The sequence below is a fragment of the Amphiura filiformis genome, chromosome 16 (genome assembly GCF_039555335.1).
Source record: "Amphiura filiformis chromosome 16, Afil_fr2py, whole genome shotgun sequence".
Classification (NCBI taxonomy): domain Eukaryota; kingdom Metazoa; phylum Echinodermata; class Ophiuroidea; order Amphilepidida; family Amphiuridae; genus Amphiura; species Amphiura filiformis.
In genome coordinates, this window is record NC_092643.1 from 1,012,062 (window position 1) to 1,033,918 (window position 21,857).

At 36.0% G+C, this 21,857-nt stretch overlaps 1 protein-coding gene across 1 annotated transcript in view; it reads left to right on the forward strand.

Annotated features, from left to right (window-relative positions):
• LOC140135407 (vesicular inhibitory amino acid transporter-like) overlaps positions 1-21,857 on the forward strand; it is a 101,957-nt gene that overhangs the window by 73,562 nt on the left and 6,538 nt on the right. Inside the window, exon 3 of the mRNA XM_072156898.1 lies at positions 2,099-2,468. Coding sequence (XP_072012999.1) covers positions 2,216-2,468 — 253 coding nt within the window. The 5' untranslated portion in view covers positions 2,099-2,215. The remainder of the gene's footprint in view (positions 1-2,098; positions 2,469-21,857) is intronic.

Genomic DNA, 21,857 nt, shown 5'->3' on the forward strand with positions numbered 1-21,857 from the left:
TTCGGAGTGCTAATCACTGCGCATCATCAGCGCATGAGGCGTCTATTGTCATTGATAGAAATTTGACTCCATGGAACGGGCTGAAAATTAGGTAGTTTCGTAAAATTATTCTATTGCAAAAACGGAGCGGGCAATTGTTAAAATTCAAAAAGTATGTGATAGCTGCATCGGAATTTAGTTTGTTTGGTTTATGCGTTAAAATGCCCCCCAAAAGTTAGTTCCCGACGATACAGTTCTTTCAGGGACACCCTGTATTATATTGTATATTAGTTTATTTTCTTTAATCAAACTTTGGTAAACATGCGACCGTTTGTTTTAATCGACACTAATTATACCAATTGCCCTTAGCAAAAAACAAAAACACACAAATTAATACAGTATATACGTCATTTTTTCTTTAACTTTGGACAGCCAAATGTCATTCAATAAGCCATCCTAAGAACACGTCGTAATTTAATTCTTTGGATTTGGAAATTCAATAAAAAGCCTATTATGAAATTAATCAGGCATACACCTTGTAAATTCCCTAAACCACCAGAAAAATCGCCGTCTTAATAGCTATTTTTCCCTGGGAGTAAACGACAGCCATGCCCACAGATGATAGTATTTCAATTAATGGCTATGTGTCTACCTACAAAAAACATCATCCCATGTGACGTTTTATACAGACAATTTTGAGTTCTGATATTTCATGAAGATAGTTTGGCAGACTGTAATGTGTTTTATCGTGGTCGTAAAATCGGTGAGGCTTATTGCTAATGGTCTACTTTATCCTATGAGATTTAGATAGTTCATACGCCATTTGCTCTATCGACCTTCAAATGACGATTGTTTCAGGGAGTTAACACGTTAGATGCTCGGTTTTTAGGAAGGTGGTTTTATGTGTACAATTGTTATTAGGTCGCTAGAGTAATGGCGCATGAACTACATGTATCCAAAGCGTATAGGATAAACTAGACCATTAACAGTAATCATGGTCAGTGAATTACTGTAAAGTGTGTCGAGGCTTGTGAGTTTATGCCTGTGTGTAGTGCAGTATAAATTAATCACTGCGCATTTTATTGGTTTAATTTTTTATTTGGGCGTCACGGGTTGGGAGTGGCTTTCCTTGCCTCTTTCTATATCTTGGTAGATTTTTTCTACCTTTTAACTATAAAGGGCCAGCTTGCTGCTTTAGGCTTCACCAGCTTGGTTTTTCCATTTTGCATATATATAAGAAGTCCGAACCATTGATTGTCCATAGAACAAATAGGTATAAAACAAACGAGCAAGCAATTAGGTATCATAATTATAGTGTCATCAGTGGTCATATAAAGGTAAATTACAAATGCTACAAATATTTAGAGCTTTTTAAAAATAATCTTTTGATTTCTTTCAATACATTTTTCATTTTAACACAATGATTAGATTTAGCATAAATTTAAGTGATAGAATTTGATATATATAATATTTAATAACAAAATCTTTGATGTATAATAGTAATGTATCCATTTCGTCAAAGACAAATCTGAACACTCCAAAGTACTGACCGGAAAAATCTCTGTGGTATATCATTGTGTTTATACGTAACTTACAATTTCCATCTAACTGATAAATATATGAAAAACCTATCCTTTGACCTTGAATTCAAAATAAAAGATAACCAAGTTATGGTTTTAACATCATTTTGGTCATTTGAGGTTGTTTCCTAGTCATGCGTGTCCTAATTCAATTAGTTGTAATAATGATACTAATTATACGTTTTTGCTTGCCAATTGAGTTACCATTGGTCAGCGAAATTTATTTAAGTACCTAGTCCATTGTACGTAACCAAATTTTCTCATTACATAATTGAAGGTATAATTATCAGTAAAAGCTACAGACAAAAGGAGCATCCATAAAAAGATACGCCTCTGTTTTGATAACACTGTAAAAACTGAAAGTAAAATTTGTAAAGCAGAAAATTGACCGAATATGACTGTTTTTAAAAAACAGTCATTTATTGATTTTTTGTCTCGTTACTGTCTCGTTTCTTCTTCTTCACATTGATATTTTAATCACCATGTTTGTAATAGCCCCAGGGTACTAACATATTGTAACTGTTTTCTTTTCTTTACAGTGTATGCATCACGTCTGATTTGAAGGTCACAAGAGACGACGACCAACTCAACCATCAATATTTCCCTTCCTACTCAGCCTTCACGATATTGGGCGTTTCAAGTATTTTAGTTGAGCTATGGAACAAATTCGTTCCTTTGGAAGCTCCATAAAAACATCTATAACTCGATATGGTGTACCAGTATATGATCCAAAGGGGGAAGACATAGAACTGTGTCCAAAGGAGACAACGTTGAATTTTGTTGGCAATGATGTGGCACAACCTAACGGACACGCACCAGTGTCCATCACAAATCATGCTGCTGCAGAAACTCCGCAGACACCCACCACACCCACACCGACGCCAAGCAGAGGAACGCCACAAACCGGCGGTAAGAATAAGATCATCAAAAATATAAACATTCCCGGTCTTAAAAGTGCCTTTAAATTTCTATTTAAACACCCCACAGCCCCACACACTCCTACAAACACATCAAATACAATCACCAATCACAGGGACAGGGACAGGGAGAACATCTTATCGGCAACGAGTCTTTGCAACTCAATCGAATGCATGTTGAAGTAGTTGACTTTTTTTTTCGTTTTAAACACGATTGCTGATCTGGCGATATGAATCTCCTGTATAGTGTAACCTGCTTCGCACAATATGCAGGGAGTTTTCCTCCCCGTTCCCGCCATTTATTTGTAAGTCTACTATGTCTTTTTAGGGCTTCGTCACATTGTAAATCTTAAAAACAAACAGCAATGGGCTCTGTCCCGTGGAACCCCCAGTACTACTATGTCGTTTCGGGGCTTCTTCACATTGTAAATCTTAAAAACAAACAGCAATGTCCCGATGGATAATACATCTCAGGCATGCCCTCTAAATAATAATAATGATAAACTTATTGATATTGACCCCAGACTATTGATATTTAGATTACAATAGTGATTTTCTGTGATTTTTGGGCAAGTGTTTTGTATATTGCTAGGATTCCCAATTTTGTACCCACTTACATTTCCAAATGATCAGGTCATATCATAATGACGTTGTATATTTATGATGGTACTTATTTTGGACCCTGAGATTTTGCTATTACTGGGTTGGAAAAACCCCGTGTATATCGAGGGTTGAGAACCAGAAAGCCATTATGAGTCTTTCTGGTTCTTAATCCTCGATATATTGCTACCAAAAATGCATCAGTGAAACAAGGGTAATGCAAACAGTATGATAAAATATACAGCAAACATATTTTCTTGAGTTGCTCTAAATCCCTACGTGGGACATAAACTATTCTTTAGTCGGACTCGCTCAAAGGAATCTTAGTAAGTAATATCAGTCTTCTGTGTATGGTTTGGCATCTGCATTGCTACTTTATATAAGTGTTGCATATCACATTTCTAAATTTTACAGATAAGTAGTTTATCCTCATCGTATTGCTTATACACTTCACTAAAAACGGGACAATTATTTATATATTGACGTACCAAACTTTGAAACAAATTCACTTTAAATGCTAAAGATAGCCTGACTCCCTTATCTTAAATATTTATCAAACAATTCATAAACAGGACGACACACTTGAAACTGTGCCTTTATGCTAGTAGGTAGATAGGGTAAACTATAAGCAATGGTATTTCCTAAATTGATCTAAGTGCATAGATCATTCATGCATTAAGATCGTCTACGTGTTTTGTTTTCTTTACTGATATTTGCCGACACACATCGCGTCTTCATCTTACAGTGACATTCAGTTAGAATTGAACGCTTGGTTAATGACCGAGATACGCGCACTTGAGTTAAAGCATTTTATAATTCAGTCTAGTTGCAACGCATATAGCTTATACTGGTTGCAATCTGACACCCCTTATTGAATCTAAGTTACAGCGATCCAGACTCTTTTTTACAAAACACGGTCCGAATCATTTTGTCAACTGAGTGTGTGTAAGACTCTTGAATATTGCGAGACAGCCAGGCTTCATATCTAATTTCTTGTATAGACCGTTTAGAGAGAGTTTGAAGGAAAACGTGGTAAATGTTAACACTCTCACGCGGGTGTTGACTGCAGACGACATGTTTAAAAAAACCTTTTAATTCAAAAATGTCATAAATGTCAATTTTCATGACCATATTTTGAATCAGCATGAAAAATGCATCAAAATGAGTACAAACAAGCCTATTATTGGTTCAGTAGTTCTTAAGATAGCTCTTGATATTTTGAAAAAAATATTTCAAAACTTGGAACTTTTTCCGTTAAAGCGAAGGACTAGCATGCAGAGCATTAAATGTAGACACTGAGCATAGTGAGTTATTTAAATCTTCTTGCGAATAGAGACACTCAGAAATAAAATGTAAATGCAAATGATAAGGGTAATCAACCTTTCTGATCGCTTTTACGAGGAATAATGGTTTGAACAATGAACTGAACCATATGTGACAAAATTACCCCAGATTGGTAAAGTGATATGATTGGTAAAGTGATATGATTGGAGTCATCTTACGTTAAAAAGGTGTTAATTAGGGTCAAGAAGGATGCTTAGTGGAGTTCATTAGGATTACCGGCGAACACGAATTGATTAAGTTTCACCAGTCCTGCAAGTAATGTGTTCATGGATTTGTAAGTCATTTGCCTCTAGTTGTGGCTTTCATTTGAAACATCGTATAGTTATTTATTTTAATAGGCTAATCGAAAAGCGACCCATTAACTCAGAGTCAATCTGCAGAGTGTTACAGAAAAAAGTGGGCCCAACGAATTCGGTAATTATTTAAAACTTGTTTTCATTAATCGGTTAGTGTTTACATACATGAAAGCACATCTTTTAGCTATCATTTGCAAAAAGCCAGAGTTCATTTTTGATCAAACATTTTTGAAGATATGCTGTCAGATATGAAAATGGTTGCAGGATAATTTTGTAGAACAGCATAGGGGAGATGGTATATAATTCCACAGGGTGCACAACTCCCACACTTAGTAAAGCGTCGTCAGTAAAATAAGGGTATAATATGATAAAATGAACAGCTTTTTGTAGAAATTATGTGTAGAACATGAAAAAGAGTTACAGAATACACATTTTAATCTCTAGCATTTTCTGGCCCACGGTATTGTTCTGAAATATCCGGAAATTTGTCTTAATAGCCCAAAATTTGTTGTCGTGGTGACCTTCGAATGAAAAAGATGCCTATTCAAAAGTTGCACCGAAAACCATTGAGAATGTTACTTTTGTTGCTAGAGTGCCTGGTAGTCACGGGTCGTCATTGACTTTTGAAAATACATCTTTTTCATTCAAGGAGTCGTCATGGCTACAAATATTGAGCTATCAAGACAAATGAGGTATCAAAATTTGCAGAATTAACCTGAGTTTGTGTTTGCTATTTCAGGTTTTAATTTTAAATTTGATGCATAGATTTTGAGTTTTGTCTCGTAATAAATGGGGGGGGGGGGGGGTAATTACTGTTTGCTAGATGTTTATATCAATACACGATGTTGTGAGTCTATTTTGTCGCCTATTATAAGCAGAACAAACTTTAGGTAATATCAGTCTTCTGTGTATACGTTTGGCATCATGCATTGCTACTATCTATAAGTGTAAATTGCATATCACATTTCTACATTTCATCGCCTTGCTTACGCACTTGACTTGAAACGGGGCACATTTTTTCTTTTCTATTTTGAAGTATCAGACTTTGAAATAAAAAAATCCTAAAGATAGCATATTCCCATATCTTAAATATTTATCAAACAATTCTTTGAATATGAAGACACACTTTAAGCTATTCCTTTATAATAGTAGCTAGGTAGGTAGGGTAAACTAAAAGCAATAGTATTTTCCTGCATTGATCTAAGTGCATAGATCATTCATGCATTAAGGATCTAAAATGAGCGTTTATTGCGTTTCGACAGTATTTTTGTGGGACATGAGAGCACCTCAGACCTATCAATTGCATTCTGAATACGAAGCATGTCTTTCTGATATCAAATAATTTTCATTTTTTGAAAATCACAATATAATACAAATTTTATGACAAATTATAAAAATTTGATATTTTTCAAATTTTTGATATATAACAGTCCTCGAAGTAAATTATATAAATCTAATGATATATTCTTAAAGTGTATGTAGCTGGGAGGAAAAGCCGACGGTCAATTGAAAAGTTTGACCTTTCATATTGAAGATATGGATTTGATAACAAAAAAGACCTATTTTTTTTTGGTGTTTTGGGGAAAAAAATCCATATCTTCAATACGAAAGGTCAAAATTTTCAATTGATCGTCGGCTTTTCATCCCACCTACATACACTTTAAGTATAAATCATCAGATTTATAAAGTTTACTTCAAGTACTGTTAAATATCAAAAATATCAATTTTAATGATTTGCCATAAAATGTGTATTACATTGCGAATTTAAAAAATCAAAATTATTTGATATCAGAATGACATTCTTCGTATTCAGAATGCAATTCGATATGTCTGATGTGCTCTAATGTCCCAAAATAAATACTGTCCAAACGTTCATACCCCAGCCCTTAAGATCGTCTACGTGTTTTGTATTCTTTACTGACATTTGCCGACGCGCATTGTGTCTTCATCTGTGGTGCCATTCACTTGAAATTGAACGATTGGTTAATGACCGAGATACGCACATTTAAGTTTAAAAGTTTCATGATTCAGCCCAGTTGCAACGCACATAGCTTTAACCGGTTGAAATCTGACACTCCTTATTGAATCTGAGCTACACCGATCCAGACTGTTTTACGAAACACAGTCCGCATCATTTCGTCAACGGAGTGTGGGTAAGACTCTTGAATATTGCAAAGCTCTATAACTAATTTCTCGCATTTCAAAGAGAAATTTTGAAGGAAAAATGTAATTGTTAAAGGGTAGTTATTGAGCATGGTGAGGAATAGAGTTAATCGAATCTTCTTGCAAATAGAGATATTTAGAAATAAAATGAAAAGTCAAATGTTAAGGGTACTTGTGTGATATAGAGGTAATTTAACCTCTCTGTGGTCACCTTTTCGTGCGTGTCAAGAGGTTAGAGCCATGGTTTGAACATTTGATTCATCTGTAACAAAACTACCCCGTATTGCATTGGTAAAGTGATATGATTGGAGTCATTTTACATCTAAGAGGTATTAATTGGGGTCAAGACGGATGCTTAGTGGAATTAATTAGGATTATCGGTGAACCCTAATTGATTGAATTTCAACATTGTATTTTATAAATATTGCAAGTTATGTGCCTCTCTTTGTGGCTATTGTTTTGTGGCTATTGTTTAAAAAAAACCACAATATTTATTTGAACAGACATCATTTTAGAGAAAAGCTGCTTATTTCCGTTTATTACCAAATTGTGAAAAATGTGCCTAAATGCTAATTTCCATGTCAATATAGAGCATGTGCGGCTTATTGAGCCATCTATCGCCTTCACGTTATGTCACCAGTCTGTTCTAGCCCCATATCTATGACGTGTATAAAGCATGGTTTCCAAATTCTTCTCACGATTATATTATGACTTGTAAAATTAACGAGGTGCATGAGAGCCTGTACTATTCTCGGAATATTTATAAAGTTGCAAAACGTATTCTAGATGAACCTCTATGTGGAGGAATATGTTGCATGCTCAAATTTACACAAGAGTTACAAATTTGGCTTCAAATTCGCGTAATGATTTTTAAGGCTAAATGAGCATCTTTTGTAATGTAAAATTGTATGATTTTGCAATTAATAGGTGGCGCTCACAATAATGTCTCCGTTTTCAATTTAATATATTTTGACTGCTAAATATTACTGTTCGGTAGGCTCTCTGAGTATTCAATTGATCAAAATAAAGCGACTCGGACATTTTCTTATTTGATTTTTCCGAGCAATCTTTCAGAGCCCCTTTAATATATTTAAGTACCAAAACCATTTTACGGAACGCTGATCGAATCAATTATTTTTGAGTAAATGTGATAGTTAATATGGGGTAGTATTATAATGATAAAATGTGTTTCATTTCGTAGCTTTGATACCAGCATACATTTTCCCATAAATGGCCTCCTTCCATGCCTATAATAGCAGTAGGAAAGTTCCAACATAATAAAAGTGATCATGTTTGCTATAGTAATGATATTATCATCTGAAATTTCTTCTTTATATTGAATTACACACAATGTTAAGTAATGCATGGCGGAATTAAGTCAACATTTTTGGATGCAATGTACTATGGTTATGTGTCTAAATAGATTAGGCGATTTGTGACGTATCATGTCAACCCTAATTTAGCTTCCATTTCAATCGACACATCAAACGTGTCTATCCAAACCCTTTGTATGCGGATAACAAATCTAAAGAGTCTTAATCTAACGTTTATTTTGATATATAGTGGATACCAATAGAAATTGCCGGATGTTTTTCATCATCATCATCCTAAGCCATCGTCGACCCACTGCAGGGTGAAGGCCTCTCCAAGGTGACACCACTCTGATTTATTCCACGTCTTTCTCATCCAGGTTACATCAAGAAATTTTGCAATTTCACCTCTTCCTGGGTGCCTAGTACCATTTCTAGGTAATTTTGGTCCATCGTCCATCTGATGTTCTAGCTAGGTGACCAGCCCAAGACCACTTCTTTTGTTTCACAGTCTGGATGACATTGGTGACCTGTGTCATGCTTCTGATCCACTCATTTGTTTTTCTGTCTCTTTTTGTGATCCCTAGCATGCTTCTTTCCATACCATACTAAAAATTCAGCAACTCAAGGCAAGTAGTTATTGATTTATTGATCAAATATTGGTTTCCCTCATTTTTGACTGGAACTCCACAACTGTTGTCTGTGCTTAAATACAATTTCCAGTGCAGAAGTTGTAGTCCTTGCCCCTATAATATACATATCTTATTTGTCACCAATGCTCTATAATTTTTGAGAAAAATGCAAAAATAGGCACAAAATTGGGCAGGGGTGTAGTACCCCCTTAACTTTCTTGTCACCAACTCTCCAAGCACCAAGTTCCTCAAGGATGCTTCTGTTTGTTCTTTTCTCCTTCCAACCGATGTTTAGCATTCTTCACCAGAACCACATTTCAGCAGCAAGCAACCGGATCTCATCTGCTTTAGTCACAGTCCAGCCCTCCAGACCATAAAGGAGTACACTCCATACCAGTATTTTAATCAATTTCATTTTCAGTTATGTTGCAAGGTTTCGATCACTCCACAGATCGCGAAGTTCAATCATTCTTCCTTTGGCCATTCCAATCCTGGTTTTGATATCTGCCTGCAATTTGCATTGGATGTTTTCACCGAGCCCAGATACTTGACGTGGTTGGCCTGTTCAACATCTTCTCCATTTATTGTGATGTTGTACTCTTTTCCTTCTGCCTCTGCAACAAGATATTTTGTTTCTTCACATTGAGTTTGAGATTCATGGCAGTTACATCTATCGCTGTTGCCAATCTTTCTATGTCCACTACTGAAGTTTCAAGGAGTGCGGTGTCGTCTGCATATCGGAGGTTTGAGATTGGTATGCCTCCTACTTGGATGCCATAAGTATCCACATCAGCATCCCTCATCGCTTTCTCTGTGTATGTCACGAAAAGATATGGTGACGCAATGCAGCCCTGTCTCACGAGCTCACACCTTTGGTCATACTGAACCCATCTGTATTTTCACCATTTCACCTGATCCAGGTGATGGTCAGAATTCAGTCAGCCATTACTGGGTCTCGTCTGCACCAAACTGGTGTTGTTATTGCCATTATTGGGTGGATTAAATCTGCTTAAAATCGATGTTGAATTGTATTGTGTTGTAAACTTTCATCAGTCTTGTGTCTACGTGTGAACACGGGTGATAGAATGCAGTTTAATATCCCCGCCAAGGGCCACATCATTTCACATTTCAGGTGGGATAGACCTAAGGGGGACCCAACTATGGCTGCCATTGAGGTGTAGGAATGCGTGAAATTGGATTCGTCTATAGATATAACATGATAAAAAATGCAAACATGTATTTGTATTGTATTGAACCAGACATGTCATCTCTCATCGGCTATGATACAATACACCCCTGGAGAAGTTGGTTGGCTGAACACTAAGAAACTGCTTGATAATAGCATAAATAAGTTTGACAAGTTAACTAATAGTTATAGTTTGGATGCATTACTTAACAATCTCTCAAGAGGCCGTTTATTGAATATGTCTACCAATATTATGTAAGAGATATGGGAATAAGTCTACATAAATCAATTAAGATACATCAGAATGGTTACAAGAAACGATAGTACAGATTGATAGGGAAAAGCGACGACATCAAACAGTCTGGTCAGAATGAAAGCGTATGAAGAAGCTCGTGGTCTAACTTCAAGTAAACTGGATTGTCACATGCGTTGCATTTGAATCGAGCGTAATACGCGGATTTAGGGTTTCTCTACCGTCAATTTGTGCCGAAATTCCTTCCCACAATGCAATATGCGTATTGCATAACAAAGAATATTGATTAACCTCCGAACTGTATCTATTGTTATGCAAAACGCTTATTGCATTGTGGGAAGGAATTTCGGCACAGATTGACTTCCGGTATAGAAACTCTAAATCCGCGTATTGAATACAATTGCACTGATATGTAGTAAAAGGGAATGTGCCACATGTTCGTTTTTAAATTATGTGATTTCAGTGTGCACCTTTAACGTCAACAAAATTAAAGAGTCGGTAATTTTATTGCCCCACACGTATGGTATAATGAATCCAAAGAAAGACCAATTCGCCAATAAGTTTTTGATAAGACAATGGAGCTAAAGATAGAAATCTAGATTTAATTCGCATTAAATGTCACTTTAGCTAGTAAGATTTAGGTGCAATCTGTAGCTAGTGTCTTTAATTTTAAGTCATTTACGGGCAATCTGTAGCTAGTGTCTTTAATGTTAAGTCATTTCCGGGCAATCTGTAGCTAGTGTCTTTAATTTTAATTAATTTTCGGGCAATCTGTAGCTAGATTCTTTAATTTTAATTCATTTTCGGGTAATCTGTAGCTAGTGTCTTTAATTTTAATTCATTTTCGGGCAATCTGTAGCTAGATTCTTTAATTTTAATTCATTTTCGGGCAATCTATAGCTAGTGTCTTCAATTTTAAGTCACTTTCGGGCAATATGTAGCTAGTGTCTTTAATTGTAAGTCATTTTTGGGCAATCTTTAGCTAATGTCTTTAATTTAAAGTCATTTTCGGGCAATCTGTAGCTAGTATATTTAATTTAAAGTCATTTTCGGGTAATCTTGTCTTGTCTTGTGCTGGTACTACCCAACACCAAAAATTGGGAGTCAACCGGGTAGGGTACTTGAGGCGCACTGCGACTTCAGACTAGTTGTTTTGCAAGTGGTTGTTTGTTGCTTTCTTGAAGGATTCTTTGTCGTTGATGTTGGTTAGGTTAGATGGTAGGCTGTTCCAGTCAGTTATTGTAGCTAGTGTCTTTAATTTTAAGTCATTTTCGGGCAATCTGTAGCTAGTGGCTTTAATTTTAAGTCATTTTCGGGCAATCTGTAGCTAGTGTCTTTAATTTCAGTCATTTTTTGCTTTAATAAAATTATCGCCCCTATTACACATTATTCCTCCTTTAGCTTAAAAATGCTATATTGAGGTTGCGGTAACGAAATCACCACTAACATTATTGTAAGTAGGCTCGTGAAAATGAAATACAGCGCTACATGTGCTTCAAATCTTGGCCTTAAGTGATAGAAAGTCAGATTGCCTGTATCAAGTTTTCGTATTCAAAAACTCTGCCAGTTCATATAATAAGGTTATTTTTGCCTAAAACCAGTTCAAGTGTTTTGTATGTAGGCGTTTATGTACTACAGTGAGTGTTGAGAGGTTTCAATGTATAGTATTAATTGTGATAAATAGGTATACATTGATTTGAGGTTATTATGATATTCTGTAGGGTAGATGCGGTATTGTTGGTAGAAGCAGCCAAAAAAAAAATCGATTTTCATTGTCTTAATCAATATATTTTTGCAAAATAACACTTTGATGTTTTGCAAAGGTTTACTCTACAAATCATATACTTTGAAAACTTATTGATTGATTGATTTATTGTTGTTAATGAGGTATGAACGTTGAACAAAAGTGTTGTTGTTTCAGCCCTCTTTTCAACATAGCTCAAGAAACACAGGACTTACAAAAGTATATCTGTGATTCTTCTACACGCACGCTATGAAATGATCAATGTAATTTTTGCCAAAGCTCACTACCATTCGGAAGATGCTGAGAACTACCAAATATCAAAATGTTGCATGTGACATATTATTATAACCCATTGTGTGTGATGAGCTCGTTTGGGGTCACTGCAATTTGTTATTACCACATGATACAGAAATGTATAAATCAAATTACAATGTGAGTAATTATTACTATTAAGGAATAATTACTCTCATTGCATTTAAAAGTACTTTATATGCCGGTAACCATGGTAATGAACTACGTTTACGCCCGACAACTTAATGTATTATTAATTTTGTTATCACGAGAACAATCAAACGAGAACTATCAAACGAGAACGAGAACAATCAAACATGGCGCTGCATATCATGGTTAGTGATAGGTCAGGTCAATGATCAAACGAATTTTGCGTGTGAACTCGTTTGCTCAGTCATGAACAGGTAAAGTTCGCAAACCAGAGGAATTTTTCATAGGTTTGCATTGTTAACAGAAAAACCGTGAACATAATATCACCCGACAACGTTTCGATGCAATGGCTAAGTACAGGTCCGTTCAGTGTCAGGGTTCCATTTAGGATTCATCTAAATAATTAAACAGCTATACAATAACAGTATAAGTGCCATGCCCTGTGTTACTTTTCTTGCAGGGTCATTTTGCACTTGCCGACGCACGCGCCCTGTTCATCGCGTGATACGGCGTGAAACAGGTCAGGAGCACATGCAAGTACGCGGTAATCACGCGGTTTGTTAAGCGGATTAGGTGTAGATATTTCAAGACATGATCTACTTAGCCAATCAGGGCCCACTTCCGTATTTACGCAGTACATATCAATACATCGACAAAATATTTAGTGGAAAATAAAATAATGGCGTAGTAAACAACACGGCACCTAATACATGTACCTGTTTTTCTCCAGCATTTGGCTAAATACGCACCTTTAGGGTTCCTCTACCGGATGTCGATTTGTACCGAAATTCCTAGGTACAAAATTTAGGTACAAATCGACATCCGGTAGAGAACCCCTAAAGGTGCGTATATATTAGAGCGTGGTGCTAGTATTCGAAGGTTGTCGGTTAGAATCTGGTCAGATGCATTTCCCAACGTTTATGTGCGCTGGCTGCTCTGGGTAATGATTAAAATATCCTATCAACCCAGAGAACTTAGTATAATAATTTCAATACGGTACCAATTTGATCATCAAAAATATAATATAAAGTGACCTGTTTAAAACGTGAAGCGTGCTAACCTTATTATAGAAATCAATTATAGGTGTGATATATTGTAAGAAAATTTAATTAAAACAAAATGTACGATCAACATACATGTAACTCTGCATTTAATACATCAAAGTACGCTGACATGTACTGGACAATGACGACAAAATACACTTTGGACATTAATTAGCATTTTCTAGCACAATTCACGGCTTGAGATCAATATTATTTATCAAGACGACGTCATGTTGGGAACTTGATATAATATGACATCAATAATCATCATGATGATATGTATCTTGGGATATGTCGGATACTTTGTAGTACTTCTTTATCGGCCCGATATGATAGCGGCATTATCATAGTCTGCAACGAATTAGTATAAGTCATAGTATAGTATTAAATCAACAACAGCCTTTACATCGGGCCATGAAATAAGAATGACTAATTTCTTATTTCTCGACTCCAAAGCTAAGAGCAAAATTGTTCACTTGACTTGCTGAGAGTGGTTTTTCTTTCCCTGTTTCTTAGCTTCAATTATCATGAATTATGTTTCATCCTTTTCGCTCCTTACAGACATTATATGCAACCTAAGGTAAGATTGGCGTGTGCTAGGTCCCATCAGGACACAGGCGTGTGTCCCCAAAGGCGGTAGATGCCAAAAGAGATCAAACTTCGAGGTTAAGGAGTTGATGAGGGTCAGCGATATTTATTTTTGCTTTTTATACACATATTCAAAGAAATATTAAGTTCAAATTGAATATTTAGATTAGAATAGTGTTACCTTTTCCAATTTAGGTACCACATCTTATTGGTCCTATAGCACGATTGGTGTCCGGTTAGGTACCGATGATTTTTGTTATCATACCATGGTGATGTAATAAATTGTATCAAGCTATCGGAACCTATCGGGGCACGGATAGTTTTATGGGACCAAATTAGATGTTATGCCTTAGAGTCACAAATCCGATGAAATTACATGTTCGTATGATTTTTAAGCCAAAAAATATTTGTTGCTAGAATTTAAGTGGTACTTTATTACTGGATAGAAGACACTCATAGCTATCCATTGGTATCAAATAATTTAGAACATAATATAATGTGTTTCATTACGTTTTGTTACCTGGAGAGATTTGATCATGTCTCACCTCATTTGTCAACCAAATCAACGGTAATAACTCTTATAGTGAGGGATCAACATTTAACCATAGGGATCAACATTTAACCATAAATTGACTCAGGCAAAACTCACTTCCTGGGAACCAAATACCACACAAGGTTATTTTAATGTAACTCATTGACGCATTTGTGTTATATACTGCCTCTAGCTATAATGACATCCTTGTGATCTGGTCAACTCATTGACAGATACGAACCTCAGGAAGGAATTAAATTTTCAAATCTCTTCAGGTAGTGATACGTAATGTAATATAGGAATCCATAAAGGGGGTTGTATCACGTGTATATAAACCAAACATTACCTTGGCAAGACGATGGTTAGTAGATAATGGCAAAAATGTAACCACGTTAACAGGTGGGCAATATGCTTCCAAGGTCATTTACAATTAAGTAGGATAAAAGAGGCATGGGATAAAATTGGAACACTTGATGAGGCAATATCACCTGCTAGTAGACAAGGGCTTGATTGAATTTTAGTCGACGAGATATTTCTTAATTATGAAGAATCCTTTAAAGTGGCATTCTGTGATTCTTAAAGTTCCTGCAATCTTATTGGTTATTAGCCGTTGCTATTGGTACCGTCGCTCTTTGAACCAACCGGAGGCGCATAGCAACAACAGGACTGGTCGATTCTAACCCTTAGGTAATTTCTTGTCAAATGTGGGATTAGTTTTGATTAACATTTGGTATACTTATGATTAATATCTTTATTTGAATTCGAGTTTAATAATGATAATAAAGGTATTGTTTTAGCCGCTGTTGTGCATCTATTGTCACATATAACACGGGCGACAAGAAATTATATGCGCATTTGTGGCCGAAAATCATCCAAAGTAGTGTATTCATAATTGTTTGAAATTGTCCAGATCTTGTGGTTCTTGAGTAAAGGCAATAGGCTATGAAAGGCCAAATAATTTTATGAAGCCCACACCAGAATTTTATTAAACCACATACCTGGAAAAACACAATGAAGATCTTTTGAGGTTAACGGCGCCATAATTTCCCACAAATTTAAATTTCTGTAAAATATGATATAATATACGTATTTATATTAACATTGTTGGTTGTTCTGATAATCGACTTCAATACCTAATGGGCTTTTGATCCACCTTTCATGAACTTACAAAGATCGCTCTAAACTTTGAATCGTACAACAAATGTTATACAGCACAAAGCGTTTGCTAAAACAATACTTTATAATCCATTTCTTGAAAGTCACTCACAAATGCCTATGTGTTTATTGGGTTATAAGATGCGTAGGTAATAGTCTAAATTCCATCAGAATATGATATATAAATGTGAAATACGTCGAGCCTGGAGGCAGCTAAAACGGTGACATCATTTTGTCACTAGTTTCAAAATTGGCTGCATAGAACTGTGCAAAGACAGGCAGAGAACGTTTTGTAGAAATCCTTAGAATTTGAAATATGGCATTAATAGGATTTGTACTTGACAGGTTTTTAAAAACTGTGTCAAATATGACAAAAATACAGATTTCTGCATGACGTAAGGGTGTATAAGTGCAATTATTTGAATTACTTGTCGGATAAAGGTTGGTCAAATTCGATTTACCGCTCCAAATTGTAAGTATAAGGTAGTTACAGCAAAGAGGAGAACATTGGTCGATAGTCAAAGGTGGTGCTCTGTTCAATGAGCTGTTATTCGATGGTTCCCCGTATAACACATACGTTGATCGTATTTAGTCACTTATTCGTGGAGAACACTGTTATATTAAAGATTAATTGCCGCTAATTCCAATACTTATATCTCACCGTTTGATACAACCACTATATTTCACTATTTTGAGATGCCAAAACACCTGAAAAAATTAACAAAACTCATATCTCATAGTTGAAAACCAGAAATTGTTCAAGTTCGTCATAGAAAAGCGGCATTTTTCTTCATGATATAATATATGAAGTAGCCGAGTGGTCTAAGACACTGTTGACACCATTGGCCAGGAGTTTGAGCCATGGGCTTGCCTTCTTTGAAATTCTTTTCCTCTCTCAAAATGTTCTTAAGTTGGGAACCATGCAATTATGCTAAGTTACTTGCGATGTCAATTGATTGGGATTTATGTACCTGATGACTCAGTACAGCTCTATATAACTGATTTTCGCCACCATACGCACCTAGCAGTGTATAGACGAATCCAATGAGCCAAGTCATGGTCAGGATTTGGTCGGCATATTAGGGTCCCCGCATGCACCAAACAGGTGTTGTGAGTGCCCAATTGGGTGGATTAAACCCGCTTAAAATTCGATGTGAGATTCTTTTGTGTTGTAAACTGTCATCATTCTTTTGTCTACGTGTAACACGGGTGATAGAATGCAGTTTAAAATACCCTTCAAGGCCGCATCACTTCACATTTTAGGTGAGATAGTTGGGTCCCCGTCTCGGCTATGGCCGCTATTGAGGTGCAGGAATGCGTGAAATTGGATTCGTCTATAAGCTGTTGGTCCCGACAGAAGAACATCAATGCATTTTGAAACTACCAACTTGCGACTTTACGCTCCCATTTCGTGGTAGCAGGTCACATATTGAAGACTGCGGCCAGATTGGGGCCAAAAGTAATTAGTGTTGGGACACAGGCATCATACCTACTAAATCTAGTAAATTTCAAAATTCGTATAATTTGTTTTGAGTATAACTCGTTGCGCACCACTGGCACCCTATATAACAATGCATCATTTTCAATGTCCTCCTCTTAGTCTACAAAGCTCACCACAAACTGTCTCCTTATTAAATCTGTGATTTTCTTCAGCAACAACCGGATCATCGACAACTGCGGTCATCAACATCATCTCCTCAGTTTCTTAAACCCAAAACCCATAGTGTGTCATTCACAGACAGATCTGTCGCATGCTTTTGGACCTAGGGAATGGAACAAACTTCCCATCCATAATCAGACTGTTGGTATAGCTACTAAAATGCCATCTGTTTTAACAAGCTTACAAGATTTAATTTCTTGTGTCTGCCTATCTGCGTTTTTGAACAAATATTGAAGATTAGCGCTATATATAACGTTTTATTGTTGTTGATGTTGTTGTTATTTTGATAATATCCACCATTTATTTTGTAAATATCTATAACAGATTTGAGTGTAGGCCGGCTTGTTTAACATGACTTTCCATTTGACCTCTGACCTCATTAGAATTTTCTGATCCTTTTTGATCCTATTAATTTGAATAAGACATTATTTTTGAAAAATTAAATCTAATACTGGAACTAGAATTTGAAACTCACTTTGCTACTACGTTGCGTATGAAACCATCGGACTTCATCATTTGATTACATGGACGAAAAAGATAACAGACCGCGTACAAGCAGTCAAAGTCTCAGCATCACCCGAAAATAAGGGCCGATTGTTCCATGAAATGCGATAGGCAAAACAGCTACGCACTTACTGCGTACGTATTTTTACGGTCTATCGTGTAATCGGGAAGGCACGCAACGCTCTATCGCGTATTCGCGAAGGCACGCAACGCTGGCGTGATTGTTAGACACGGCACGGTCGAACAATCGGCCCTCATGAATATGCGAGAATTAACAGCATACAAAGCACGGGGACTTTGACTGTTGATACATGGTCTGTAGTAGTCTGTGTTTGATTAATGATTGTGTGACATCAGATGCCTGATGAAGTCCGATGGTTTCGGAGTGAATTGCAAATTTGAGTTCCAGTATTAGATTTAATTTACTACTACTACTGGATGAATAATCTACACCAAGATATGAACAAGACATTATTCACATTGATTATTACACGAGCGCATTCAGTGTCAAAGCTACAAATTAACTTTAAATATTTGCTTTACTGACCCACTTAGGCAAAATCGTGTATACAATCAGTATTCGAATGCCCTTTTAAAGGACAAAATCAAACACGTTTCAAGCTAGTCACATTACAATACTGTATAAAAAAACAAGAGTCTACGACCTCCATCGCGCTAATGTCAATCATATAATAATTCAATCTATAATGACCTAATTACACCGGTGAAGCAAGATGTAATTCTGTGAAACAATGCTATTTTGTTTCTGACACCTAATGTATTTATCTGAGGTTATACTTCCTGCCTCGGCTTTTACCCGGCGTATTATGGTTTCCTATGTGTCAACGTGTTCCAGATTATTCACTAACTACAAATTCGAAAGTCCAAAACAATTTTGAATGTTATAACTCATTTCCCAAATTGTTTAACCCTTATGACATCGGTACCGTAAGGGTTATTATTACAGCTAGATATTTCCCTACATATCGATTGTGTGAGAATGAGCTACGAAATGAAGGTGGGATTCATTGATTTTGATCAGGCATGTCAGCACTTCAATCATAGAAACTTTGCAATGAAGCGAAAACGAATGAAATATCAATTCTGACTTGGTTTTTTTAGACCAAAATATTTAAGGAACAAAACCATTTAAGACCGTGTAACACTTGAACTGTTAAAGCTATGATCGATGTGTTAAACCAATAAGATACTAGATACAAATGGTACTGCCCTAGTTAAAATGTACATGTAAAATTAACTATAAGCTACCTGAACACAACCGGTTTCATATTTTGATTCTGCACGTCAAATTGGTTGTAAAGGAGTAAAACATTACTAAAAATTGAGTTTATATTTTTTTGGTATACTGTCGAAGAATTCCATCTACAAGCATATATGCCTCTAAACGAGGGTTTATTTTGACGAAAGAGACGAGAGGCAGATACCCTCCACAAAAACATTATTTGGAATTTTAAGCAACTATATTACTGATACAAGCGGCTGTACAAACATGTACTATTGTAAGACCAATCTATTGCAATGTTTTGTGGAGGGTGTCTGCCTTTCATCTCTTTTAATTATGCTTTATGAATCGGATAATTGTTCTAGAAATTGAAGTAATAGAATATTGAATTAATAGAATATTGAAGAAAAGCGTATGTAAACTATCAATACGGATTTGAAGTAAACTAATAAATAAATTTACACCTAAAAACTTCATATCATTGCCTCACTTTTAAAAGACAAAGGCATGCGCTCCTTATAATCTATGCCCTGAAGCAAGAAGATCATTCGAATGTCTTTCTAAAGACAAAGACTGTGTTTAGATGTACAGGGTGTCCCAGAGAAAAGAGAACCCTCATTGCGTCCTCTTTTACTCCTATTTCTGGAAAGTTAATCAAATATATTTTGGAATGTAAAGAAACCTTTATTCATTAGCTTTAATAAACCGAAAAACAATTTCAATCGGCTCACAACTTTTGAAGATATTATGCTCTTGTTAAGAAATGTACCCGTTCACGTACCATGCACGAATATAAAACATTCCTCAAAATAACAACTTTATAATATGGAATGGGCTTTTGGGCTATGGATTTTGTTACGTGTCATTAACCTTTCGGCAAAATGGATGTGGGATGAGAATTCTCTTGCTATACTTGCAATTACTTATTTTTTCTTTGTTATTAATGCCTTTTCTCTTTTTGGGATAAAAGGTGGCCCTGAAAAGGGCGGTTTGGTTTGTCGTTGGTTCTTCTGAAGTGAGTTTAATGTGTTGCTCTGCCCTCTATCTGGTTGCCTCCTTGACGAATACAGGTTTCAGCCCTGGTATTCATCGCATCAGTTGAGTTGCATGCGTACCATTCTTGTGCACCAGATACTTGCGAATGCATCAGTAACACGATTGAAAAGATCTTGGAGGCTAACTGACTATCCTCGCTCATACTGAATGCGTTTTAAAGCCTTACGCTGTTATCTTTCCATGTCATTAACCGTGTGTTTCATTTGAATCTTTAATGTAGCTAATCCTCATCCGTGGACAGAGTGAAAAACGAGTACATTTCTTTAAAAGGGCATATCTTCGACATTTTTGAGCCGATTGAAATAATTGGTTTGTTTTATTAAAGCTAACGATTTAATGTTTCTCTATATACCAAAATATATTTGATAAACTTGTCAAAAATTGGAGAAAAACAGGGCGCAATGAGGGTTCTGTTTTTGGGACACCCTGTACCACTCCAGAGAGGGCTTCTGTATAATAATTTCAATGACATTCCTGACAATATGGACATGGGCAGAAAAATGGGGTTTTATTCACAAGAGCATTGTACCCAATAGACTGACTGTATCAATACGATTCATTTTGTAATAACTTCACACTTTCTTCTTGACTTTGATGGATGGTAGCTCAAACCCCATTTCTATAAAGAATCAATGTCTTGCTGAAACAGATGACAATCTACAATGTTGGAATTTGTTTTTAAAAATTTGGAATAATATGCAAATAAGATCAACGTTGAATTATGGGCGTGAAGTTTGGTATATATCATGATCATAAATATCACAAAGAAACTTGAGTTGATAAGTTTGACACAATGGCTTCCGCTTATCGAGTTCAAGTTTGTGCCGATTTTTGCACCACAAATTTGATCCGCAAGTTTCGATACATAATGATTGATTGGAACTCTTACTAAATCAGCCATGGCAACCCATCCGGACCAGACAACCATTAGTAATGTATTGCTGTGTCATGTAAAAACTAAATTAATTGCCATTACATGTTACTACATTACTAAAACTGTAGAATCATTCAAACATTCTGAGACTGATATTTCTGGTTAATGAAGAATTAAATATTCAACAACTCTTCTTATACCTTTGTACAGGAGCCAAGCGTTGTTAATCGGTGATGAATCCACAGTCCAGTAGTGAACTCTCTTATGTTGGCGGTAGCAGCTAAATATTTCCGCTTTATTCTTTAGTTTTATTGCTGATATCAACAGAGAAATAACGCGATCTTCTTGTAAGGTTGAGTGGCAATGACAAACGGACATTCCGAATGAAATAATCATGTGAATTAGATATCTTTAGCTTGTTTCGTTGTTGAAAGGGATTCAATCATGTTTCACCGTTGTTCATCACCGATTAACAACTCACGTCCGGCGCGTCTACGTGGTTTACTTCGCTGCCATCGCGAAGTAAACCACTCAGACGACGCGGACGCATCGTTCTTAATCGGTGACGAACAACTGTGAAACATGATTGAATCCCTAAATTAAATCCGGTGATCTGGACTTGTACTGACCAACTGTGTTTATTAGTCAACTTTACCTGTGACGATCGACAACATTCACAGATTTCTAGTTGCTAGCTGTTGGTACTTGTCTAGTTTGAAACTTGAGTAATTATTCAAACATTTATAAAAGAAAAACA